This window comes from Pelobates fuscus, chromosome 8, assembly GCF_036172605.1.
Source record: "Pelobates fuscus isolate aPelFus1 chromosome 8, aPelFus1.pri, whole genome shotgun sequence".
Taxonomy (NCBI): domain Eukaryota; kingdom Metazoa; phylum Chordata; class Amphibia; order Anura; family Pelobatidae; genus Pelobates; species Pelobates fuscus.
The window spans coordinates 27,632,669-27,660,128 of NC_086324.1; the positions used below are offsets into that span (position 1 = coordinate 27,632,669).

Here is a 27,460-nt window from a genome sequence, read left to right on the forward strand (position 1 = left end):
GCTTGATTTGACATGTATATTTTTATTTCGGTAACCTATGTCGTTCTCGCAGAAAATTCATCAAATGTAAACAGACCTGAGTTTTATCTAACCTGCACTTTTTTTTGCTTTTTGTAAATGTAGCTTTTGCAAAATTAATAAAATGAATATTGTCAAACTGAAAATAAATAAATAAAAGGTTCCCAAATAACTCCCCAAATGCCATGATATTACCTTTCATGAACCACAACATTGTTACTGTGTTCTAGGTCAGATGCCTCAAAATGCAAACCCAAGAAATTGTTGGGTTAAAGTAGATTGTAACTTTTCTAATTTAAACTGTGGCTGGCAGGATAATTGTTGCAAATCAATGAAGGGTATGGGCTATAGTTTGTTTCAGTTTATTTGTTTTATTTGTTTTAATTTGGTACACTAATTTATTATCATTTGACCAGGATGTATGAGCATTATTATAAAAGTAAAAATATGACAGATTGTGACTTCAAAAAATAAAGTGAAATTGAATTCTGTGCAAAATTGATATTAAATGAAAAATGAAAATTTACTTTTGAAAAATGGAAAATAGCCTTTAACTGTTTACTATCTCATCTCACAGGAGTGGGTCAACTACATCCGCAGGAATCATTCAGATCCGTTTTAAAGGGGATTAAAGAATACCTGTCTTGTTCCATATCATTAATTTCAGAGATCACGATTGTAACCTTTCTTCCAAATATTTACCATGAATATGTAACGCTCATGAATTGTGAAATCGCAAAATTCCAGGTAAAATTAAGATTTAGTTTTTTTGTTGTTTTTTTAGGCACATGGGTTAAATGTATAAAATCATGATATTTTTTCATCTCAATATGTGATTTGCACATGGTACTCTATTTATAAAAATAAATAATTTTGTATCAGATAATCAGAATTACGCCATCAATCAATAAAGTAACATGTTAAAATAGAATACTTCTTTTTTTTTAGAATTTCTGTGTCCCTCTCACTAATATTTATTAGTGTGAGGGGTGCAGGCAAGTTTATGTTTAAGGGCATGACATGGGGTCTTGGAAAACATAGCTATGGAGGTGTAGTTATTAATTATTTCAGAGCCAGGGGATCAGGCATCGCATAACCCTATTAAACTTTTTGCATTTGGCCCTCTCTTGACCATTTTTTTTTCCAATTCTTTATTTTGAAACTTAGACAGCAGGTACAATACAGAATCGCATAGAGAACAATAAGCTCGGACATGGCGGTCCGAGTGGTCAATTTGTCCATTAGGTAATTGTCTTTAAGTTTAAGGAATACTAATGACAGAGGGAACATGGTCGGCTGAAGCCATGTTTAGGCAAGGGCCCTCCTGGCTGCCAATGTGATTTTGTTAAAGGACCACTATAGGCACCTAGACCACTTCAGTTCAATGAAGTGGTCTGGGGTGCCAGGTCCCTCTAGTTTTAACCCTGCAGCTGAAAACATAGCAGTTTCAGAAAAACTGCTATGTTTCACTGATGGTTAATCCACCCTCTAGTGGCTGTCTCACGGACAGCCGCTAGAGGCGCTTTCGCGATTCTCACTGTGAAAATCACAGTGAGAAAACGCTGGACGTCCATAGGAAAGCGTTGAGTAATGCTTTCCCATGCGCGGTTGGAAATCGTGCATGGCTCTTGCCGCACATGCGCATTCGGAGCTGACATCGGAGGGGGAGAAAAGGTCACCAGCGCAGAGGGAGTCCGGTGCTGGAGAAAGGTAAGTGGCTGAAGGGGTTTTAACCTCTTCAGCCCAGCGGGAGGGGGCCCCTGAGGGTGGGGGGGACCTAATGACCCTATAGTGCCAGGAAAACGAGTTTGTTTTCCTGGCACTATAGTGCTCCTTTAAGTAGTGCTTGTCCTACTTTTGACCAGTATTCTAGAGATTTAGATAGCAGACAAACCCATGGATCTGGGTTGAGATGTTGGCGTAGTATCTGGGATGCAAGATTTCCCATCTCTCCCCAAAATGTAGTCACCTGTGGGCAGTTCCAACACATATGGACGTATATTTCCCTATTCCCACACAGTCTCCAACAAAAGTCTGTTGTGGTCTTCTGCATGTGAAATAGTTTCACTGGAGTAGTGTACCATCTGAACATGGCTTCGTAAGATTGTTCTTGCAAGGTTACGCAAATGGAGGTTTTGCGATTTGCCTCCCAAATGTCTTGCAAATCTGTTCCCTCGAGCACCTTCCCCAGGTCTGCCTCCCATTGTTCGGTGTAGTGTAACCTACCCCAGTCATTTGTGGTAGAGCATAAGTGTGAGTACAGAGTATTATATTGACAGGGCTTATTATTTCAGCATCACAGATTTGTTCGAAAAAGGTGAGTGGTGTATAGGCTGCCTGTTTGATGTGTGGTGACTAGCGAAATTGCAAATTTGTATGTATCTGATGAAGTTTGTTTGCGTTAGAGTGTCCCAAGCCTGGAGGTCAGTGAAGGGGATAAATGTGTATCCTTTGCAATCCTGCTACTTCAATGCCTTTAACCCCTTAAGGACACATGACGTGTGACATGTCATGATTCCCTTTTATTCCAGAAGTTTGGTCCTTAAGGGGTTAAAATCTCTTGCCCTCATGCTCGATATAAAGGCACTGTTTCAAAGCAACGGTGTCATAGGAGATGGTGAGGAAATCAGGCTGTATTTTCATGCTGTGGTATCCCAGGCCCATATGGAGTTCGTTATAGAGGGGCAGTCGGTATGCAATAGTATCATGTTTTCTATAGGAAGCCATATGTAGAATTGCAGTAGGACAACTCCCATCATGAGAGAATCAAAGTCGACCCATAGTCATTCAACTAGGGGGTGGGGGGGAATGCCACGGCACAGTTTGTGACAACTGAGTTGCTAGGTAATAATAATGTAGGTGAGAGAGACCTAATCCACCTGTGAACTTATGACAATATAATATATTATGTGCTACCCGGTGTCTCTTATTTTACCAGATGTACTTGTCGATCATTTTCTGTAGGGGGGCTAAGTTGATTTAGTTATATGGGGGGTATTTATGAAAATATAAACAGTATTCAGGGGAGCTGGGGAGGATATTCACTTTTATAGAACGAATTCTTCCAAGCCATGAGATTGGTTTGTCTATCCAATGTTCCATATCTGCTATTAGTGTCTTTATCATGGGAGTGAAATTGAGTTGATGCCGTTTTAGTAGGTCTGCGGGAAGGTTAATTTCAAGATATTTAATGTGATTGTGTGCGAGTTGTTTTCTATAAGTCCCGCCAATGTATTCACTAAATTATTCATACCTCCTAAAATTGCTCCTCTTGAATTCGGGACCGGTGAGCGGAGTCCTAAGAGACGTCACCAGTGAACTGCATCACTAGCGATGTCCAAAATAGGTGGGACCACCCAGGAAAGTGTCAGTCATCCAAAAGGGGGCGAAGCAGCCTAAATAAGCCTTCAGAACCATGTAGGAAGTCCTGCTGAAATGCTCCCTAAATGGTCCTGAAGCACTAGTACTGTGCTGCTTGAGGACAGTTCCCTAGTGTCCCTAGGTGCAAAACAACAGGGAACTGAAGCGGGAGGCATCCCAAAAAATTTAGGACTGTCCTCCCGAAAGTGAGAACTGAAAGTGAATTTCACATTTAACCCCTTAAGGACCAAACTTCTGGAATAAAAGGGAATCATGACGTGTCAGACATGTCATGTGTCCTTAAGGGGTTAAAGGACAGAGAAACCAAACTAAAACCATAGCTGACTTAGAGAATGTTTCCAGTTCAGCTACTTCAAACTTAAATTTGAAATTCACTTTCAATTCACCTTGAATTCTCACTTTAGTGAATATCCCTGATCATTACCTTGGAGGTATAAAAAATTACTCTATATTAAGATATGTTCCGTTTAATTCACCGAACACGATAGTTTAGTAAACTCAATGTTGAATTACAAATCTAGGCTAAAAAAGTCAAACAGTTTACACAAATCAGCTATCTTTACCTAAATTTGGCAATTTAGATTTCAATTCAATAAAATAAGATGTTTTGTGAATAAAACACAAAACCTGAAATATCTATCTTTCTTATCTATCTAATCTATTGCATCTATCGTATCTAATATGTATCTGTCTATCTATCTATCATCTCTTTATCTAATATCTGTCTGTCTATCTGTCTACACACACACACACACACACAGTGTTGAGCATAATTAAAGGACCACTCTAGGCACCCAGACCACTTCAGCTTAATGAAGTGGTCTGGGTGCCAGGTCCAGCTAGGGTTAACCCATTTTTTTTATAAACATAGCAGTTTCAGAGAAACTGCTATGTTTATAAATGGGTTAACCCAGCCCTCAAATCCTCTAGTGGCTGTCTCATTGACAGCCGCTAGAGGCGCTTGCGTGATTCTCACTGTGAAAATCACAGTGAGAGCACGCAAGCGTCTATAGGAAAGCATTGATAATGCTTTCCTATGAGACCGGCTGAATGCGCGCGCAACTCTTGCCGCGCGTGCGCATTCAGCCGAATGGGAGGAGAGGAGGAGGATCGGAGGAGAAGAGCTCCCTGCCTGGCGCTGGAGAAAGGTAAGTTTTAACCCCTTTCCTCTACCCAGAGCCCGGCGGGAGGGGGTCCCTGAGGGTGGGGGCACCCTCAGGGCACTATAGTGCCAGGAAAACGAGTATGTTTTCCTGGCACTATAGTGGTCCTTTAATAAAACGTCTTCATATTCGTTGTAATTTTCAAAATAAAATATTTTTAACTGCGCACCTCTGAACCTGTGATTACTGTTAATTGTTGTTCCATTGATTACGTTTCTTTCTTGTTTACAAAGAACCAAAATATAGGAATCACAATTAACGGCAGTAGAGTGGAATTTATCAGGGGTGATATCACTGAGCAAGACGTTGACTGCATTCTGAATTTAAACCACTACCACCTAAACCGGTCTGCTGGTAAATATAAAAAACTGTGTTTATTAGGCTTAAAATAACAATTCGAGCACCATGCAAGGCAGCAGGAAGCTAAAGAGTTAAACAAGGCGCGCATGGCTCAGACTATTAGCAGATAGAAATCAGCTGACACTCTCAGCCAATGAGCTATGCCTGTACTCCAATGCTGTACTGCTCAGGAGAGCTATCAAAAGCTCCTTTAAAAGGACTTCTGGCTCTTCTGTTAGCTGAGACGAGGTGGGGAGCGGCACTTGGCAAATCGCAGGTAAGACGTCAAAACATTTTAAAATGGTTTAACGACTTCCATTGGGGGGGGGGGGGGGGGACTTGGACACACATAGCACCATAACCACTTCAGCAGACTGTAATGGTTATGGTGCTTAAAGTGTGCTTCTAATTACAAAAAAATCTGAGTTCATCGCATGATTAATGCTTATGAATAGATGATATTGTAGTAGTGAACAATGGAGAGAAATACACAGGCAGAATTTTGCAACATGCGGTTCCCCAATAACATTTTTATTATGTCAGGGAGTATGAGTTTAGTCGTAGTTTGTTTTCCAGTACTTTGTACATGAGCCTAGTCGTTCACAGATTTTGAGACATATTGACAATACATATAATGATTTTTAATGACAAGTATTATTTTCCTTTTAGGATTATGCTAGTGAAATCACCGCATCTCCCCTAAAATCAAGGTTAATCACTACAATCATGGTTATTGACTAAACTCTGAATTGTAGTATATTGAAATCTGAACACCATAATGTAGACTAAGACAGCTCATTGCAAGCATTCTCCAACCACTGGCGTATCCAGGGGGAGGGAGGAAAAGGGGCAGTAGCCCCCCTCACGCGAGCCTACAAAGTCTCTCTCTCACCACATACACACTGTACCCCTCACAATCACACACACACTGTACCCCTCACAATCACACATACCCCTTACACACACCCTGCACCCCTCGCACACACACACACTGCACCCCTCACTACACCACAGCCCCTAATGCCCCGATCTCCTACTACAGGTCCTATAACGGAAGATCCCAAGTAAGTTGTCAAACTGTTCTTAAACAGTTTGACTACCTACTCTGGGAGGGTACCATGGTACGTATGTCACCATAACCACTACAGGGGGCTGTAGTGGTATTGTGCCTGTATTGTTCCTGTAAATAATCTACCAGTGCCCCTCCCGAGATTAGGTTCTGGATCCACCCCGTTTCCAAAGTTAAGCAGTTTTTTTGCCTCCGTTTTCTAATTCAAATGCTAATTTGATGTTATTTGAAATTCAATAAGTAAAGTAGAGAAATTGGAAAAAGCCAGTTTAGGCTTAACATTTGAAATTCATTTTGAATTGTCTTTGAATTTCTGACAATTCACGTTTTATTGAATTACCCTGGGGTTGCATATATTTTGTTTAATGTCAAAAAATGAACATATCTTTGCCAAGCCCTGTTTCTGTTACAGTGCAATTTTGAAATTCTCATTCAGTATGTGTTCTTTCTTTAAAGTCTTTTGATTTTAATTGAAAAAAGGTTAAATGAACACAGTTATATGTTAATGTGTTTGTTCTTACAGGTGTCTCTGGTGCTATACTGTCTGCTGCTGGAAAGAGTGTTACGGATGAATGCGCATGTTATGGTACACACTTTTTAAAATAAATCATTTTTATTCCATTTTTTTTTTGTATGCTTGTGCTCATAGATTTGCTTTTACAGGTACATTACCTGCCAGTGGGATTGCTATAACAAGTGGTGGGAGGCTGAAAAGCAGGCACATAATGCATGTGATTGGTCCAACTCGGGAGTCTGCATTTGCTTCATCGCTGGAAAAAATACTAAAAGAATGCGAAACAAAGTCATTCCAAACCGTTGCATTACCAGCTATTGGAACAGGTAGAATACATACTACTATATATTAAACAATGTTCTAAACAACGAGTTAAGTTAACCTGATTTATCAGTTGCACAATGTAGATAAATATAGTAAAGATTAAATAAATGTCCTTGTTTTTTTGTTATTTGAGATATATTGCAGCTGTGCTAATTTCATATTAAAGGGACACACTGTGCACCATAACTACTACAGCCGATTGCAGAGGTTATAATGTACGGAGTCTGTATCTGTTGCTGATGTTATTTCACTGTTTTAATAGCCCTGTGTAAGTAAATGTCTCCACCTTTTATTCTGCGCACACGATCTGATCCACAATCTGTAGTTCATTTACACTTCATTTACAAGTTCATGCAATTTATATTTGTATATTTGATTAATGGTGCATTTGTCGCACTGCTAAAATGACAATCAATCTATTTGCCAGCATAAAATCCCATTCGGTTGGTTTTCAGATTAATTGAACAAATCTAAAGGGTTCTATGCCAGCTGAATCAATTAGCTTAAAAGAACACTACAGACCCATAAAGCACTTTAGCTTGCTGAAAAGATTTATGCTTTATGTGTGACAAGTATTTCCTCTTTTTTTCATTTTTTTTTTTTAAAAATCCAGATTTCAATAGAAATTTACACTTTTATAAATTATACTTGTTACACCCCCAACTTTCAAGCAGATAACCGATCCTGTTACTTCCTTGTTTGGTTAGCTCAGTGAAGCTAAACTCAAGAGGCAGCAACTGCTCAGGGAACCTGCCTTGCAAAGACATCTTATTGAGTTGCATTGGGAAGTCCTGTGATTGGACAGCCACAAAAAGTCTGGGCGGGGTTAGAAGAGGAGGGCTTGCAAAGGCAGCAGACAAGAGATCTGCGTTTTTTGCAAGCTGTTTTTAGATAAACCCCCTATGATAAAATGCATAATTAAATGCATGCATTTCTTAATTTGGGGTATATCTACTAAACAGTATTAGTAATTTATTTTTGATTTTGCATTTTAAGGAAGAATGCTATAATTGCTCATGTCTAAAATGGACTGGAGGGGACATGTGTTAGTTTGGGGGTCTTGTGTATCTTCCAAATACTAGGAGCAATGGTGTTTTATTTGTCCAGTTTAGGTTTTCAGTTTACCTTCATTGCTACAGGCAGTTGCAGAAATCTGCCAACACCTTGACTGCAAAGACCTAATTTGGGGTTAAAATGTTGCAAGGCCACATAAGTGGAATGAACTATCCATATACTGCAGACTGGTTTGCAAGTTTATTATTATTTGCTGTAACCACAAAATGAGCGAACTTTGCACACTGCAAGTTCTGCTTTCCTTGAGGTTAAAAACGATGCGGTGGCTGAGCTCAACTACAAAGTCAATTGGTAAATCTATGAAACAGGGCATCGTATGGAAACAAGGTCAACATAACTTAAACACACTTTGTGCATATCCTCTTGTTATATTGTGCTCAAAATGAATCCCAGAGCAATGGCTGAGAAGCTATTACTGCCAAATAAACACACACAGAATGGTTGTCAGTGCTCTAATGTGTAATAAATATGATAAACACCATATATGGGGTCACTCAATTAATGTACACGTGAGTAATATAAAAAATAGATCATAGAATAAACAATCTTGGATATCTCTGAAAAGTAAAATGCTCACGATAGCAAATGGTAAAATAGCCTCTTACAACATCCACTCACATGGTGCCAGATACCACAAGATGCGTTAGCAGCAAGTTGCAATGAGGGGCCTCCATACATCAGATTTGTAGTTCCAGTCATCCCACAGATGCTTATTTGGATTGAGATCTGGGGAATTTGGATGCCAAGGCAACACCTTGAACTCTTTGTCATGATCCTCAAGCCATTCAATTTTTGCATTGTAGCAGACTGCATTATCCTGGTCAAAGAGGCAACTGCCATCAGGAAACACCATTGCCATGAAGGGTGTACGTGGTCTGCAACAATCCCTAGGTAGGTGGTATGTGTCAAAGTAACACCCACATGAATGACAGGACGCACGGTTTTTGAGCAGAGCATTGCCCAGAACATAACACTGTCTCTGCCAGCCTGCCTTCTTCCAATAGTGCATTCTGCTGTCATCTCCAGGTAAACAATGCACATGTACCTGGCCATCCACCTGGTCTAAAAGAAAACCTAATTCATCAGACGAGGCAACCTTCTTCCGTTGATCCATGGTCCAGTTGTGATGCTCATGGTCCCCATTTAAGACTTTGTCAACAGTGGACAGGGGTCATTTTGAGCATTCTGACTGGTCTGTGGCTACACAGTTCCATATGCAGCAACTGCAATGCACTGTGTGTTCTGACACCTCTCTATCTTCGCCAGCATTACATGTTTCAGTAATCTGAGCTATAGGAGCTCTTCTGTGTGATCAAACCAGATGAGCTAGCCTCCACTCCCCATGTGCAATGAACCTTGAACACTGATGACCCTGACGCCGGTTCACCGGTTGTCCTTCCATGTGCCTTTTTTTGGTAGGTACTTACCACTGCATACCAGGAACACCCCACAACAGTTGCTGTTTTGTAGATGCTTTGACTCAGTTGTCTAGCCATCACTATTTGACGCTTGTCCAAGTCACTCTTTTCGCTTGCCTATTTTTCCTGCTTTCAATACATGAAATTCAAGGACTGACTGTTAACATGCTGACTAATATATCCCACCCCTACAACAGAAGCCATTGTAATGATAGAAAAGCAATGTTATTTACTTCAGCTGTTGGTGGTTTTAATGTTGTGGCTGATCAGTGCACATTTGCACACACCATGGTGATTTGTCATGTATCATAACTATATTAATTATTTTTCACAGGCTCGGCTTCCATTGACCCAAAAAGTTCAGTTGAAGCAATTTTGAATGGCATCGAATTATGTTTACAGAAAATGAAATTTGGTCAATTTGAAAAAATTGTGATTGTTGCATATACTGAAAACGTTTACAATGATTTCCTACAAGCTTTCAAGGCCAGACAATCTCAGGTAAAACCTGTATACTTTAATATATTTATCTATGTAGTGTACAAAGGACTCTTAGAGAAAACCGATTATTATTTTCAGAGCAAATACACTATATTGTATTTTAAGTAATGGTCTTTCTAAAAATAATTTTGAATAAAACTGTAATTGCATGCTTTTTATCTTTAATTCTTTATATAAATTTAAGGATAAAGTAAAAAAAAAAAAGAACACAAGGCAAGATTCTTGCCACAAAAAAAAAGTTAATAAAGATACAATAATATATGCTATACACAGTTTAAAAATAACATAAAACATCAGACTTACCAAAATTTATGCTAGAGCAAACCCAAACCCGGCTTTAACTCTTACCTTATTCTAACACTAACCCTAATCCTAACCCTACAACTAACTCTAATTCTAACCCTACCCCTAATGCTGTGAATTTCTGTTCTACTTACATTTACTGTAAATGATTCAATAAGTATGTGCAAAAAAAAAAAAAATAAAACTTGATTTTTCAAATAGCAGTTTGAAGGTCCGATTAATACAATACAGTATGAGGGGAAAAAAACAAGCCGTATACTTTAATTTTTCTGAACTGTTGCATTTTCTGCATCTTGGAAAACAGCAAACCTGTTGATTGCTAACTTTCTAAGTAATTATTTTTTATTTTAATTTATACTTTTAATTTAGACAATACTTTTCCTTCCAAAAGATAATGTGTTTCTCCAACCTGAACAGAAGACATCTCTCGTATGCTCTTTCTGAAAAACACAAATCAAAAGGTTTTAACTTTTTTTTTTTAATACTTCTTAAAGCTTACAAAATGGCAATATTGCGTAATACAACCAAATATTATAATTCTATCGTATCGTCTGAATACAAATTTAGTAGACGAAAAATAAACAAACCACAGATCAATGAGAGGAAGAATAGCCAACGTAAACTCAATGAAGAACCAAGAAAATGTAATCCGGCTAAGCACGTATATTTATTTATAAAAAAATCTGCGGGTTTTATTTGCTTTGTTTATTTTTTTTAGAATTTAATCAGGAAAAGTAATAGGAATATAAAATAAATAATTTTATTTAAAATGCTTTTTGTATATATTTTATAGGAAATCAAGATCAAAGCTGATAACGTGAAGCAACTATGTGGTAATTATTCATTTGTTAATATGAGTTTAATAGAATGCACATAGATTAGCAGTGTAATGGGAAGACAAAGATAAGTTTGAACATGAACTAGACAATTCTGACAGTTCCCCTCAACTTACATTACAGCCGATGACATTTATCTGCAGTTTTTAAGCTCCTGACAAGTCTTTTATCGGTTTAAATCAATTACATTACCGCTGTTAAAGGCGTATCGTTATCGTCTGAATAATGATTTAAATATTGATTTTCAAAAAATACCAAAAATCAATAATATAGATTACATTGAAAATATCGGATTTAATGATTCAATGCCATTTATCGAGAGCTAGAAACGGCCTTGTAAATATTGAGCAAAACCTGCTATTGACACTCAGCCCAATTATTTTGCTGCAGTAAATTCAGTGTTAATAAGAATTTACCTTCTGATGTTATAAGTATTCCAAATTCTGTTGAAACCTCCAAAATGCAGACTTCACACTCTGTACTAGAAGCGCAGACAAGTTTCATGTACGCTATCAGAGAAACCCTCCTCTGGGCGTATCTCCTTCATCCCAAGGGAAAGCAATGCCTTCAAGGGAGGAAGGGATAAGGGGCAGGCAGTTTGTAAGAACAGTATGAAGAGAAACAGCCAGAATACTTTATTGAAAAAGCTTTAGACAGGAAATCTGAGAATGACAATAGAGAAAGAAAAATGTGTTGGGAAATACAACAGCATGTACTACCGTATATACTAGAGTATAAGCCGAGTTTTTCAGCACATTTTTTGTGCTGAAAAACCCCAACTCGGCTTATACTCGAGTCAGTGTCTGTATTATGGCAATTTACATTGCCATAATACAGACAGGGGGCTGGCAGCGAGCGCTTACCTTTCCTGCAGCTCCTGTCAGCTCCCTTCTCCTCCGCGCCAGTCCGTTCAGCACCTCTGTCAGCTCCAGTGTAAGACTCGCGAGAGCCGCGGGGTCATAGTGCGGCTCTCGCGAGACTTACACTGTGAGCTGACAGAGGAGCTGCATGGACCGGCGCGGAGGAGAAGGGAGCTGACAGGAGCTGCAGGAGAAGTAAGCGCTCTCAGCCAGCCCCCCTCCTCCCTCCACTGAACTGCCAATGCCACTGGACCACCAGGGAAGGAGAGCCCCCCTCCCTGCCATGTATCAAGCAGGGAGGGGGGACGAAAAAAACAATATATATTTAAATAATAATAAAATATAAATAAAATAATATTAAAAATAATAAAATAAAAAATAAAAAAATATTAATAAAACAAAAAATTCTTAAAATAATTAAAAAAATAATAATAATAAAAATGCCCACCCCCCACCAAGGCTCTGCAACACACACACATAGACACACTGCATCACACACACTCACACTGCATTGATACACACTGCACTCACACACACACACACTGCACTCACACACTGCAAATAAATATTCAATTAATATAATTTTTTTAGGATCTAATTTTATTTAGAAATTTACCAGTAGCTGCTGCATTTCCCACCCTAGTCTTATACTCGAGTCAATACGTTTTCCCTGTTTTTTGGGGTAAAATTAGGGGCCTCGGCTTATACGGTACATAATATGAATATACTTCGCACTTGAGCTGTAGATGGCGCTGTGTGGTTCAAAATACGGTTTATATATGCATATGAACTTGTTGGTACACAAAGGAAGGAAGTTATTTGTTTTTTCACTTGCTCTTTGTCTCTCTTCCTTTTACCTTTCACCCTGTTTGCTGTTGTTTCAAGTAACAGATGTGTTCTAAACAGTGGCGTACATACTGGGGTCGCAGGGGTCGCGGCTGCGACCGGGCCTGGCCCACCCTGCGACCCGGTATGTATGCCACTGTGGCCAGCCTCTTCCCCTGGGGGCCAAGGAGCCGGCCACCTCAGGGGCCCCAGAGGCTGGCCCTGGTGTCACCCGGCAGGCAGGCTGGCGGCACGCGAGGGAGCACGCTCCCCTGAGTGCTTCCTCTTCAGCTCCCTCGCGCACCGCACTGATACCGGAACCAGAAGATGACGTCATATTCCGGCTCCGGCATCAGTACGCTGCGCACGATGGAGCTGAAGAGGAAGCACTCGGGGGAGAGTGCTCCCTCTGCCGCGCGCGCCAGCCTGACCGGGTGACACCACTGGACCCCAGGGAATCCCCTCAGCACTCCCACAGGTAAGGAGGCTGGGGGGATTAAATGTTTTAAAAAAAAAAACGTGAGTGTGTGTGTTAGAGTGTGTGTGTGTGTGTGTTAGAGTGTTTGTTAGTGTTAGAGTGTGTCAGTGAGTGTGTTACTGTGTGTGTCTGTTACTGAGTGTGTTAGTTTGTGTGCGTCTGTTAGTGAGTGTGTGTCTGTCTGTCAGTGAGTGTGTATGTATGTCTGTCACTGAGTGTGTCTGTCAGTAAATGTGTGTGTCTGTTAGCTAGTGTGTATGCGTCTGTTCGTGAGAGTGTGTGTGTGTGTGTGTCTTAAGCACTTACCTTTCTCCAGCGCCAGACTCCCTTGGCGCTGGGGAGCTCTCCGCCCCGGTCTGCCTCTCAGCTCCGTATGCGCATGCGTGGCAAGAGCCATTCAAACCCCCCATAGGAAAGCATTGCTCAATGCTTTCCTAAGGACGTTCAGCGTCTTCTCACTGTGATTTTCACAGTGAGAATCGCGGAAGCTACTCTAGCGGCTGTCAATGAGACAGCCACTAGAGGCTGGATTAACCCCACAGTGAAACTCTCTGAAACTGCTATGTTTTCAGCTGCAGGGTTAAAACTAGAGGGACCTGGCGCTGATGTGATCTGGGTGTCTGTAGTGGTCCTTTAAGTGTATGTGTATCTGCATGCACTGGCGTACATACCGCGGTTGCAGGGGTCGACCAGGTGCCTGCCGCCATGTGTTGCAGAGTAAGCGCGCGCGCGTAGGGGGGGGGGGGGCACGGATCAGTTTTCGCACTGGGGCCCCATGGGTTGTGTGTACGCCACTGGTTCTAAATGTTTGCTGTTTATCCACACAAGTAAAGCCTAATATGCTTCTTCACAATCTGCCAGTGTCTCTTTTTGATGCATAACCAACAAAAGATATATTTTAATTACATACCATAAACCAACATAAAGTGTTGGGATTTTTAATCTGTCATGGGAAGCAAGTCTGTGCTTGCCAAAGAAGGGTATATAAGAGTGGTGTTTTTACAGCTGAAATTATCACTGAAATCCACTGAAATTACAATTACAATTGATGATCTTTGCAGGAGACAGTGGTAATGGAAACAAATGGAAAATATGAGCTTTTAATCATAAGAAACACTTACTTGCATAACAATCCTGGTGGTTAGAAAAATGCAAACCTATATCCGTATTTAAAGATTAATTTGTCATTGGTATATTGGAAATCTGAAATATGGATTTTAGGAGTATCTTAATCACAGAATGTTAGCAAGATAGCATTTTTCCTTTATTTATTTATCTATTTATTTATTTACGTTAAATCACTTTGTCTTGGCATCGCAGAGAATAGTGGGCAATTGTATATTTTAGGTCAAATTAGCTAAACTAAAACTGTTGCTGATTTGGAGATTTTTTAAAATAAGAACAAAAATGAAAATTTGGACCAGTGATACCTGATTACCATTAATATTTTTTAACATTTTCTTTTATCTTTGATACATACAAATGTTCTTGCTTCAGAAAGCCTCCGTCAACCAGCAAACTGGCGTCCAATGGACCTAAATGATCTAAATGTTGCATGTGTAGAACTGAACAAAGATACTGCCGAATATAAAAAAGTTGAAACTGATTTCATGAAATCACAAAAGAAGGGAAAAACAACTGAAATAACCAAGGTAAATAATATAATATTAATTAACATAAAAAAAAAAAACAACTGATTAGTTTAAGTTTGAATTATGTGATGCTCAGCATATAGGGGGCCTAACCACTAAAAATATGTAATTAACATAGGTACATCTCTACCAGAAAATCAAACCTTACATTCAACTTTAGTAATGTAAATTCTGTCCAACTTCAAAGATCACTACTCTGTAGTGGTTATGGTTGGAGCCCCTTTAAAGCTTATAGATGTATGTGTTCTGCATTGTTACTCAAACTAATTTTGTATGACTCTGCGTCATGACTGAAGAGAAGAATTGTAGATAGAGATCAGAGTATTAGTCAGATGATTATTATTATTATTAGTATTGGTATTTATATAGCGCAAACTAATTCCGCAGCACTTTACAATATTTTGAGAGGGGGGGAAATTTACAATACATGAGACAATTACACAGGGAAAGAGGAACAATAGGTAGATGAGGACCCTGCTCAAACAAGCTTACAGTCTAGATGAGGTGGGGTACAAAAACACAACAGGGCAACAAGGGTTTCAGCCACCAAACAAGGTGGGAAAGTAGCAGAGCGGAACGTGAGACTGAAGTATGACTCCTTAGGAGAGCAAGAGACAGATATGGATAAGTATAGATAAGTTACTCTGGGAGTCCATAAGCATTTCTGAACAGATATGTTTTGAACGACGTCTTAAACAATTGAAGACTAGGGGAGAGTCTGATGGTGGTAGGCAGGCTGTTCCAAAGGAAGGGAGCTGCCTTTGACAAGTCCTGCAAGCACAAGTTAGCAGTAAGGGTGCGAGCAGCGGACAGGAGAAGGCCACTGGCAGAGTGGAGAGACCGAGAAGGGGCATATCTATGAATAAGTGAAGAAATGTAACAGGTTGTTTAACCCTTTCCCGACTGCAGACGTACTAGGTACGGCTGACAAAAACGGTCCATAAGGACCTCAGACGAACCTAGTATTTCTGCGGCATTCCTTAACCCCTTCAGGACGGAGTCAATAGTACACGTTCTGATCAAAACAAAACAAAAACTGGAATTTGCGCTATATGTCTGTTCAACCGTAATTCACCCCTTTCATATTAAATGCACCCACACTTATTACATATCATTTTCTTCAGGAGAAACAGGGCTTTCATTTCATATCAAATATTTATATATGAAACATAATTTATCATGAATAAAATAAAAAAAACTGAGAAATCTTTAAAACAAAATTTAAATTTGTAGTTTCGCCTCACATTTGAGCTGTGAATGTCATAATACTGTTAGGTTTTACTGCAAAAAAATGCACATATTTGTAATCAGCGATGTCCCATTAACAGGTTTTATGGTGTTTTGGAAAGTTACAGGGTCAAATATAGAACGTTCCATTTTCAAATTGAAATTTGCCAGATTAGTAATGTTACCTTTGAGACTGTGTGGTAGCCCAGGAATGAGAATTACTCCCATAATGGCATACCATTTGAAAAAGTAGACAACCCAAGGTATATACCTTGGTATATATATATATATATATACCGTATTTATCGGCGTATAACACACACTTTTTCTCCCTGAAAATAGGGGGCAAATTATGGGTGTGTGTTATACGCCGATATATACGGTGCAGAGAATTTAAATGCTGCAGCCGCCTGAGCGCTCTGCTAAGAGCCTCAGGCGGCTGCAGTTGCTTCTCACCTCCCCTGTAGCGTGGCCGAGCTGCTATGCGCTCCGCGGTGCCCGGCCGGAGTGATAGGAAGGTGCACGCTCAGTGTGCACCTTCCTGTCAGTCCTGCCGGGTACAGGAAACAGAAACTCCTGTCCCGTGCGGAGTTTCTGTTTCCTGTACCCGGTCGGACTGACAGGAAGTGCACACTCAGTGTGCACCTTCCTATCACTCCGGCCGGGCACCGCGGACCGCAGAGCAGCTCGACCACACTACAGGGGAGGGGGTAAGAAGAAGGGGGGGGAGAGTAAGAAGAGAGGGAGGGGGAAGTAAGAAGAGAGGGAGGGGGAAGTAAGAAGAGAGGGAGGGGGAAGTAAGAAGAGAGGGAGGGGGAAGTAAGAAGAGAGGGAGGGGGAAGTAAGAAGAGAGGGAGGGGGAAGTAAGAAGAGAGGGAGGGGGAAGTAAGAAGAGAGGGAGGGGGAAGTAAGAAGAGAGGGAGGGGGAAGTAAGAAGAGAGGGAGGGGGAAGTAAGAAGAGAGGGAGGGGGAAGTAAGAAGAGAGGGAGGGGGGAGTAAAAAGAGAGGGGGTTAGAAGAGAGGGAGGGGGAAGTAAGAAGGGGGTAAGAAGAGGGGGAGGGGGGAGTAAGAAGGGGGTAAGAAGAGGGGGAGGGGGGAGTAAGAAGGGGGTAAGAAGAGGGGGAGTAAGAAGGGGTAAGAAGAGGGGGGAGTAAGAAAGGGGGTGCGTGTTATACGCCGATAAATACGGTATGTAACGTCATTCTAAGTGTATTTTAATATTAATATATATACAAATATTAATATTAAAATACACTTTGCATGACGTTATATATATATATATATATATATATATACACACATATATACATATATATATATATACACACACATATACATATACATACATATATATATATAAAAATACTTTTATTTTAATTCCAAACATGTTTCTCTCTTTTTTTTTACACTTCCCACCAGCAGGGGGACTGTCTGACATTTCAGACAGTCCCCCTGCTGGCAGATCCACAGCCAGCTATAGGGGGCCATGTGATCACTCTTTGAGAGCGATCACATGGCCCCTGGGGGCCTCATTTGCCGTGGGGGGGCTGCCTGGGCTGTGAGGCAGCCCCCCAGAAGAGGATCGCGGTGGAGGTGAGTACCTCCGATCTCCAGGGGGCTTAAGCCGTTACGGCGTTCTATGCCGCCGCAACGGCTTTAAAGCCCTTTAAAGCCGCGACGGCATAGAACGCCGTAACGGCGTTAAGGGGTTAATACATACCCTATCGCCGACAACGACAATCGGTGCTGCTCCCGGTCTGGGGGGACTGCCTGACAGCCAAGACAGGCTGAAAACATCAATGTCCTACTTGTACTTATAGCCCTATAACGTGCAAATAAAAGCTAAGAAAATGTTAACATTTGGGTATTTGTAAACTCAGGACAAAATTTAGAAACTATTTAGCACAGGTGTTTGGCGGTTGTAGATGCGGATTTTGGAGATCAAAGAAAAAGTGAATTTTTAAAATGTTTTCATCATATTTAATAATTTTATATAGTAAATTATATGATATGATGAAAATAATGGTATCTTTAGAAAGACCATTCAATGGCGAGAAAAACGGTATATAATATGTGCGGGTACAGTAAATGAGTAAGAAGAAAATTACAACTAAATACAAACACTGCAGAAATGTAAAAACAGCCCTGGTCCTTAACGGTAAGAAAATTGAAAAACGGTCTGGTCACTAAGGGGTTAAAGTTTTATAGGTAAGGGTTAGTATTTTGAATTAACAGCTACAGGATTCAGGAAACTAGTGTAAGGATCGACAGAGGGGTTAGGTATGGGACGAGCGACGGGTGAGAAAGATCAGCCTGGCGGTGGCATTTATTATAGAGATTACCAGAGCATGAACAAGCTCCTTGGCAGCAGCTTGCGTGAGAAAGGGGTGGATGCGGGCGATGTTTTTCAAGGTGGAATCAACAGGTTTTAGCAACATACTGGATATGAGGTACAAAGGTGAGGCCAGGATCAAAGATAACGGCAAGACTACGAGCTTGCAAGGATGGACTGATGCAAGTACCATCAACTTGCAGGGAAAGTGAAGGACGAGGAAAAATAAGAAGTTCAGTTTTAGAGAGATTGAGTTTTTGAAAGCGGGAGGACATCCAATCAAAGACTGAAGAACAGCAAGCAGTGACATGTTGTAGGACTGTGGGGGAGAGATCAAGGGAAGAGAGATATATTTGGGTGTCGTCGGCATACAAATGGTAGCGGAACCCAAAGGAGTTAATGAGTATGCCAAGAGAGGCAGTATAAAGAGAGAACAGAACCTTGGGAGACTCCAACCGAGACAGGGTGAGAGGAGGAGGTGTCATTGCAAATGGAGACACTGGTTAAAGGTAGGGAGAGATGTGCACATATTAAATAGTTAAAAATTATTGCCTGTCTATGCAACCAAAGCGGAAAGCCTTGTTGCACATTCAGTTCTTTTTAGTAAAAAAACATTACATTATATTATGTTATTATTCAAATCTGTTCTGTAAAATAAAGAGATACATTTTTTAACCTTCTTAAAGGAACATTATAGTCACCTAAACAACTTTATCTTAATGAAGCAGTTTTAGTGTATAGATCATGCTTCTCAGGTTTCACTGCTCAATTCACTGCCATTTAGGAGTTAACCCCTTGACGACCGATGACGGTTCTTAGTCTATTATCAATTTGCATAACAAATGTGATGAACTCGTTAAGTTTCTTGGGTAGATCTTTAGCAGCAATCTCATCTAGCATAGTGTCAGTCCATTTTTAAATGCAGAGATTAGCCCACTGCTAGTCCAGTTTACCTCAGAGGCCAGGGTACGAAATTCTATGGCATAATCTGAGATAGACTGATTCCCTTGTCTGATGTGCATCAGAGCAGTGGAGGCGTTGTCCTCCCTGCCTTAAGGTTCAAACGTAAGTTTAAATTCTGTAAGAAACTCCTGGTAATTGTGTGCAACACTCCTATTACTCTCCCATAATGGATTGGCCCAAGCTTAAGCTTTACCTTTTAACTGATTCATCAGGTAACCAATTTTAGCTCTGTCTGTGAGAAAAGATCCTGGTGAGGCCTCAAAATGATACTCCATTTGGTTAAGGAATCCCCTGCATTCTTGAATATTACCATCAAAATGCAGGTTGCAGATGCGCTGTTCGAGTAAGAAGCTTACTGAAGGCCTGGGCAAATTGATCCATGCGGTGATCATTTTCCTCCAGTTTCCTTTCACAAGCAGCTATGTGCTTACACAATTCTACAGGCTCTATGGCCATGTCGTAATGTCAGGATTACAGTATGACCCAGCACGTAGAATTGTGTAACACAGGACTGATAGGTAACGTATACCGGACCTTAGAATTTCCGAACTAACGTACCAAAGAATAGTCAGGAATATCCGAGGTCAAGGGATACAGAAAGAGACACAACAATAAGGAAAAGCCAGGAGTCAGGGATACCAGAAAACAGGGAAGTCAAAAACAATACCAAAGTCAAAAAAACAGAATTACCAGAATAAATAACACGCTCTTGGACAACCACAAGGTAAAACCACGACAGGGCACTGAGCAGGATGAGAACTGGGCCTAAATACCCCTCCTCTAGATCTGATAGGCTGTAACCGGCCTTTGACCCCAAAGTCAGTTACCAGGTTTCCATTTGCATAATTGCTGCTCAGCATTAACCCTTCTGTGGATTAGGTTGCTGCTCGGCACAACTTTTCCTGTGTGGACAGTAAATGTCATTAACCACATTTTTATAAGCGGATGAATACATGACACCCTGGCTCTGATTGACACAGCATGCATGAAAAAAACTGGTTTTACTTTCAATCAGACGTAATTTACCTTAAACAATTGTATGTCTTTCTCTGTAAATTGAAATTTAATCACATACAGGAGGCTCTTGCAGGGTCTAGCAAGCTATTAACATAGCAGGGGATAAGAAAATCTAAATTAAACAGAACTTGCAATAAAGGAAGGATAAACGTTAGATGACTCTTTACAGGAAGTGTTTAGGAAGGCTGTGCAAGTCACATGGAGGGAGGTGTGACTAGGGTTCATAAACAAAGGGATTTAACTCCTAAATGGCAGAGAATTGAGCAGTGAGACTACAGGGACATGATTTGTACAATAAAACTGCTTCATTAAGCTAAAGTTGTTTTGGTGACTATAGTGTCGCTTTAAATTTATTTGTGACCTCACTTTATCTCATTGCTGTTTCATCCATAACTAAGAATAGACTTGCAATATATTCACAGCTGTCCATCACATCTGACATCCCTATATGCATTTTCTGGTGATGGTTGTAAAAATACTGGTGAGACCCTGAGGATACAGTATAACTGAGCAGGGGAATGGATTGCAAGGGTTGAAGAGCATTTACTTGAGATGCTTCAATTTAATTTCCTGTTTTAACATTGATACTTAGGATAAGCTCTGATCTCCAATCTAGTTTTCATAAGTATTGTGGTTGAAAACTAAGGCCGTGATTCATATCTGGTATTTTGTTGATAAGTCTTTAAGAACTTCAGCTGGTATTGTGTGAATGGTTGCAACATGATCACAATCCAAAAATGTGTCAACATTTTGCCAGGTAATGATAGGTAATGGCATTTAAAAAACATTATCAACATAAAATTTGACTAAACATCAGACCTCATTATTGATAAAGAGATCTCAAGATTGTCTATTTTTGAACCACTAACGTCAAAATCATTGAAAAGTATCGAAACAGCGATAAACATGCTATTAAACAAAAGATTGTGATTAAGGCAAAAATGTAATCAACATGACTTTTTCAACTGTATATTTGTTTATTTTCATAGATTGAAAGGATCCAGAATGCAAAGATGTGGCTACGGTATGCACTCCACAAGTTCACTGTTGATAGCAGGTACCCAGATCAGGAGAATGAACGTCATCTGTATCATGGAACAAGTAAAGAAGCAACTATGAATATTAATCTAAATGGATTTAACAGGAGTTATAATGGGAAAAATGGTAATTACTATGGTGTTTTAGCTTTGTTTTTTACTACTAGGTTTCTAAACCAAGATTAGAAACTGAAGAAAATTTGTTTATTAATATTATTCATTTCACTTTTTTCCATTTTTGTTTGTCTGAATTTCCATCCTCAAAAAAAAATTAGTCAAATCGATAACAAAAGAAATGTGGTTATTTAGAGGTCTCCTTAACACAGGGGAGCTGCTTAATGTTATCCAGGTGGATGGCTGTGTTCGAACGTATTGTCCAGGGCCGCCATCAGGGGGTGACGACCATAATGGTTGTCACAGGCCCGGCGGTCCTGGGGGCCCAGACTGCTTTGGCAGTCCCGGGCCCCACTTTGCCTCTCTGCACGTATATATAGCGATGATCGATATATATAGGTTCAGCCGCAGGCCCTCAGGCTCCCTGTATTAGCAGAGGGGGCCCAGCAGACTGCAGCAGTATATTACAGCATTTCCCCTTTCTCTAACTCCTGCGAGATCCGCGGCCGGCAGAGCGTTGCCACGAGTTACCATGGCAATGCTCCGCGCGGCACGCACATCATGCTGTAATATACTGCTGCAGTCTGCTGGACCCCCTCTGCTAATACAGGGAGCCGGGGGGGCCCACAAAGCCACCGGAATACCAGGGATGGAATCTCCCCCCACCCTAAACCAGGTAAGAAGCAGTGAGGGGGATAACAGTTATTACATTTACATTATTACATTACATGCATACACTAGTAAACACACACAAAAACTGTTTTTTTTTTTGCCTTCTTTTGGATCAAAGAAAGTTGGATACCCAAAAGGGAAACAACTAGGGGGTGTGTCCCAGGGGCAACCTGAGCAGGGGGTAACCCTCACATAAGTGTATAAATAGAAAAGCAGACTTGGTAAGTCAGAACAAGTAGGGCGCCCCCTAATTGATAACTATACATATGTGCAAAGAATATTAAAACATAGCTTTTAATAGTTACTGTAATAAAATAGTTTTGCCTGCAATAGGAAACTTGAAAAGAAAAGAAAAAAATATAAAAACACAGGAGGATGTATCAAACGAGAACGTGCCTGGACGGGGATAAACGTCCTCAGGGAGTTACCCTGAGAATATAACAGGGAAGTCCCCCTAACCTGTGGGGTCCGTCACTCAGCACTAGTGCTTCAGGGAAATGTCCTTGATATGGAACAATTCCTACCACTGATGCCCTAGTCACACCCTTCAAAAAAACTCCCTGACTATAATCAAAGCAACTTCTATAGGCTTGGGAGAGTTGCAAGTGGTAGTCGATTAGGGGGAGAAAAGGGTGTAGCAAAAAAGGGTCACTTCTCTTCCACCAAACCTGGTCGCACCTGGCTTTCCGTACAAGGGACCTATAAATGTGGGAAATGTGTGGCATGCAGATACATCTGCAAGGACTCCAAACTTCTCACAGATTCACGTGATCAGATGGTCTGCAATGTTAAGCAGTTCTTTAACTGCAATACGAAAGGCCTTGTCTATCTTATAATCTGTGCATGTGGTCTCAGGTATGTGGGCAAAACGATTCGCCCCTTCAAAAGGCGGATCATGGAGCACATACACTCCGTGAGAAACCAGAGGGACACCCCTGTGGCGAGGCAGATAAGAAACCAACACTCCGGTAACCCCGAAGGTACTAGATTTGCTGGGATTGAGAAAGTGTCCTTAGGTCGTAGAGGAGGGGATCTGGATCATACCCTCCTCAAAAGAGAGTGCTACTGGATCTATAAATTCAAAACTTTGGCCCCCAATGGGTTGAATGAGGGGTTTACATTCACCCCCTTCATTGAAAAATATTGACACATTTATGGCACCAGGTTAAATACTTATACAATTGTATTATATATGTACATTTTTAATTCACACTGTATATATAATTTTTGAATCACTTATTTTTCGTATTGGTTTAAAAGCATCGGTGGCTCTCTTAACCCTGAATATATGCACTCATTTATTTATGACTATCTAATCATCCTCATCTGATTAAGTACCCTGTCTTTAGGATCAAGTTTGGTGACTGGTAAATGATGAACTAAACCTATGGCCACTATCATCAGCAACTTGGCTACTGTCTATATCACATTAATAGCTTTATTTCTCTCTCAGGTACCAAAACCGTGCTTATTTAATATGTACAATCATGGGATATGGATATTTCATAGATCGGTTGACACTTTATCTAGTTCCAGCTTTAACCTATGAACTTGTTGAATTTTGGACTTTAGTCCGTGCAATCCACCAAGGGATCCATTATGGACCGCTTTCTATCATGTGGGCCATATATGTCCCCTTAAGTTATTTTCCGACTGTGTATATACATATATACTTTTTCCCCCCTGGGTACATTATTATCCGAGACTTGTAGATCCAAAGATACAGATACACTGTATCTAATTAACACATCACGGCAATTTCGACTAGACACACACTCTGCATTCACTACACTGACACACACTCTGCATTCACTACACTGACACACACTCTGCATTCACTACAATAACATACACTCTGCATTAACTATACACACAGCATCCACTACATAAACATCCTGTATTCACAGTACACACACTACATCCACCACACATTTTAACACTCTGCATTCGCTATACAGAGACACTGCGTCTAATACACAGACTCTGCATCCACTAAACACATTGCATCTAGTACATACAAACACTACATCCACTACACAAACACACACTATATCACTGTACACACACTACATCCACTACTCAAACACACTCTGCGTTCACTATCCACACTGCATCCGCTACACACACACTCTGCATTCACTGCACAAACAGTATCTAATACACACAAACACTACATCCATTACACACATTCTAATTCACTTCCACTATACACACCACATTCAGTCCTCTATCATTGTCAGTGGACTAGGTAGGAGTCCTGTGGGTGGACTCGTGGGTGGGGGGGCAGATATTGTGCTTTGTCAGGGGCCCCCTAAATTTCTGGTGGCAGCCCTGGTATTGTCTCAGGGTGATTGGACATATTCTTGGGGACTCAGGTTGAATATGCAGATATATAAGGTTTCAATTTTAATTAGTAGGCTATCAAAGTAAATGGTAGATTCATAAAGACTAAGGACGAATGGGCAGAGTTAGGGCATGTGGGCAAAGTCAAGGTTGTATATGTATAAGGATTGAATGAGCACAGACACAGGGTGCATCCACAGATTCATCAGGAGAAGAGCCTAAATAAAATAAAGATTTTTTTTATATCAAAACTATTTAAAAATGGAAAAATGTTGCATTTTCCGATTCTGTAGGGGGGTGTATATTTTAATGCCTAGGCCACTTTTGAATTTAGAATTGGCAGTAAAAAAAAAACAACTTAAGAATCTACATTACGCAGTGATATTGGCACACCAGGTGGACACAGTGGGTTCTCTGACAAACAATGTAGTCAAGAGCAAGGTTGCATGGTTTAGAGCAGTGAGCCTCGTCACACCGGTTGGGCACCTCTAAATAAAAAAATGGATACCCTTAAAAACCATCTTCACCTTAAGTCACTGCCTCAAGGAGTAAAGGTGCCCAATCTCTAGGGCCCTGTAACTTCCAATAGAGAAGGAGAGTGCCGATGAGAATAATTTCCTTATACCCTTCATGACTTAATGCCCACTGAGACCTACAAGTAAAAATAACAGTATCCATAATTTCTCTATAGTAACATGCATCACTTGAAAATATTTTTTTAAACCAGCAAACAAACACTTTTAAACAAATATACAAACCAAAATAAAGCAAATAAAACTACGATAGGTGTTTGATAAACATTTATTAACCCTATTAAACTTGGTCAGATTGCATTGTTGGATACACTCCTCAGCTAGGGAAGTTTCTTGAGCCTCACCCCTCCCTGTTACCCACCCATTCCAGTTTCATTGTGCCGCAACAGGAGAAAGAAACCCGACACTGCAGCCTGCTCTCCGTGAATCACAATGATCAAACTCCCTCTCTTTTCCCTCTGTCAGAATGTTAAGGTGAAGAGAACATCCGACTGCACATGTGTAAATCTGGCAGTCATACCCAATGTACATTTCCAGCATTCCTAGGGATAGGACACTGATTGGTTAGAGCAGTATCTCTCTGGAGTGGGTTTAGCAGACAAAAGAAGACGCATGTAAATATGAAAAAAAAAATCATATTTACCTGCATTTTTTAGCCTGCAGAGTTAGGCATCCACCTTCTTTTAACAATAAAGATTTTGAATGAGACAATTGTCTCAAACCTATACATATGCCTTGAACTAGAATCTTTTCTACTGTATGGTGGTCCAACATTCTGAAACTCAGTTACATGCAATCAGAAATGCACTTTTATCTGATGTTTATATGTGGAGACAATACGTTATCTAACACTGTATTTTTATACTACAATATAACTTGTACAGCCATGTTTAAGTGATCATGATAACTCGGCTTTCTCTAGACATCCCACTGATTTATTTTTTTTACATGTAAAGCTTTTTGTAAACAAGCGTGGTATAAATTAAATTTGTGTTGTATGGAATTACTATAGCTGTATTTAATAGTATTATTTTATTCACATATGTTGTATTATTACTATTATTCTTTCAGCCACCCGTTATGGAAAAGGAACATACTTCGCTACACGTGCATCATATTCTTCCGATGATAAATACTCTCCTAAAGATGATCAAGAAGAGAAGCGCGTCTACCAGGTTGCCGTCATAACAGGGAAATATTGTTACTCAGACAGAACATGTATTGAGCCACCACCAACACCTGAGGATCCTAAAGTACGCTATGACAGCACAGTGGATAATGTCAATAATCCAAAAATATTTGTCATTTTCTACGATGACCGTGCATATCCAGAATATCTGATCACTTTTAAACAATCCGGTGGAGATTACTAAAACTACTGCCACAATAACATATGCGCATATATATACCAAGCATTACTGTCCATCTTTTTTATTAATTCTACTTGATTAAAGCTTAAAGATTTATAGTAAATCAACTAAAGTAAGGATGTTAGTAATCGATAGCAAAATTTAATTGGGGGGCAATCCAAGGGTAGGGTGTTGGCAAGGAGCTTGAGATTAAATGTATAACCTCAATTAGGGTTGGGCTGGCTACATTTGGCCTGGGGCATCGTTGGGGCGGGGGGGGGCAGTTTATCTTGGTTTTATATTAAGGCTGCAAGAACTAGAATGCATTAATGATAAAATAATATAGTTACATAATATAGATTAGTATTGTGCTGGATGCAGAAGCCACAATCCTCTCTATGCCAGTGGTCCTGGGGACAATTCCCCTCCTGACACCATTACTGGACTAATATTTAGTTGATCTCTGTATTAGCTGCTCATTTTGTTTGCAATCACTGCCGTTTCTTATATAATCTTTTTATTTTAATCTAGAATAAGTAAGAAATAGAAATGAAATAATCAAATCATGGGTTTAATCAGCAGTTTCATATTTACCCGTGACATTTTCCTACTATAAATTATCTTGTGCTTGCTAATAAAGCATCTTTGAGATAAAACTTGACTTGCATTTTATTTATTAAATTAGCCAACCATGGGCTTATTTCAGTACTGGACGCAATCATTCACCATCATGTCGGTAAAGTGGAATTCACATTTGTAACTGTTCTAAGCTGCAAATTATAACTTTTACTGACAGCCACATTGTGCCTGACTTTTTAAAATGTCCCATTGAAATGAATAGGATACACTAAGCTGCTTTTAGCACCTGGTTTTAACTGTAGACTGTTCCTCTCTGACAACACATTACCCCTGGATCATTTAAGTGTTAAGGGAAAAAGACAAGTTTGCAACAACCACCTATAAATTCACCTTATTTAAAACAGATGCCTGTAATGAATATTGAAAGGAACACTAAACTGTATTTTTTTTTTTTAATTCTTTATTTTTCGTCTTGACAAAGGTAGCAATATGACATTGACAACATGGCTTATGCAAAAGCCCATAAGATCGCAACACTG

General features: G+C 40.1%; 1 protein-coding gene across 3 annotated transcripts in view; it reads left to right on the forward strand.

Moving 5' to 3' along the window:
• LOC134571276 (protein mono-ADP-ribosyltransferase PARP15-like) overlaps positions 1 to 26,975 on the forward strand; it is a 34,396-nt gene extending 7,421 nt beyond the window's left edge. For all 3 annotated transcript variants that reach the window (XM_063429447.1, XM_063429448.1, XM_063429450.1), the window contains exons 5-13: positions 596 to 765; positions 4,796 to 4,916; positions 6,494 to 6,556; positions 6,634 to 6,810; positions 9,635 to 9,801; positions 10,898 to 10,937; positions 14,601 to 14,755; positions 21,284 to 21,458; positions 26,065 to 26,975. In XM_063429447.1, the coding sequence (XP_063285517.1) occupies positions 596 to 765; positions 4,796 to 4,916; positions 6,494 to 6,556; positions 6,634 to 6,810; positions 9,635 to 9,801; positions 10,898 to 10,937; positions 14,601 to 14,755; positions 21,284 to 21,458; positions 26,065 to 26,366 (1,370 nt within the window). In that variant the 3' untranslated portion in view covers positions 26,367 to 26,975. The remainder of the gene's footprint in view (positions 1 to 595; positions 766 to 4,795; positions 4,917 to 6,493; positions 6,557 to 6,633; positions 6,811 to 9,634; positions 9,802 to 10,897; positions 10,938 to 14,600; positions 14,756 to 21,283; positions 21,459 to 26,064) is intronic.
• Positions 26,976 to 27,460: the final 485 nt, after the last annotated feature.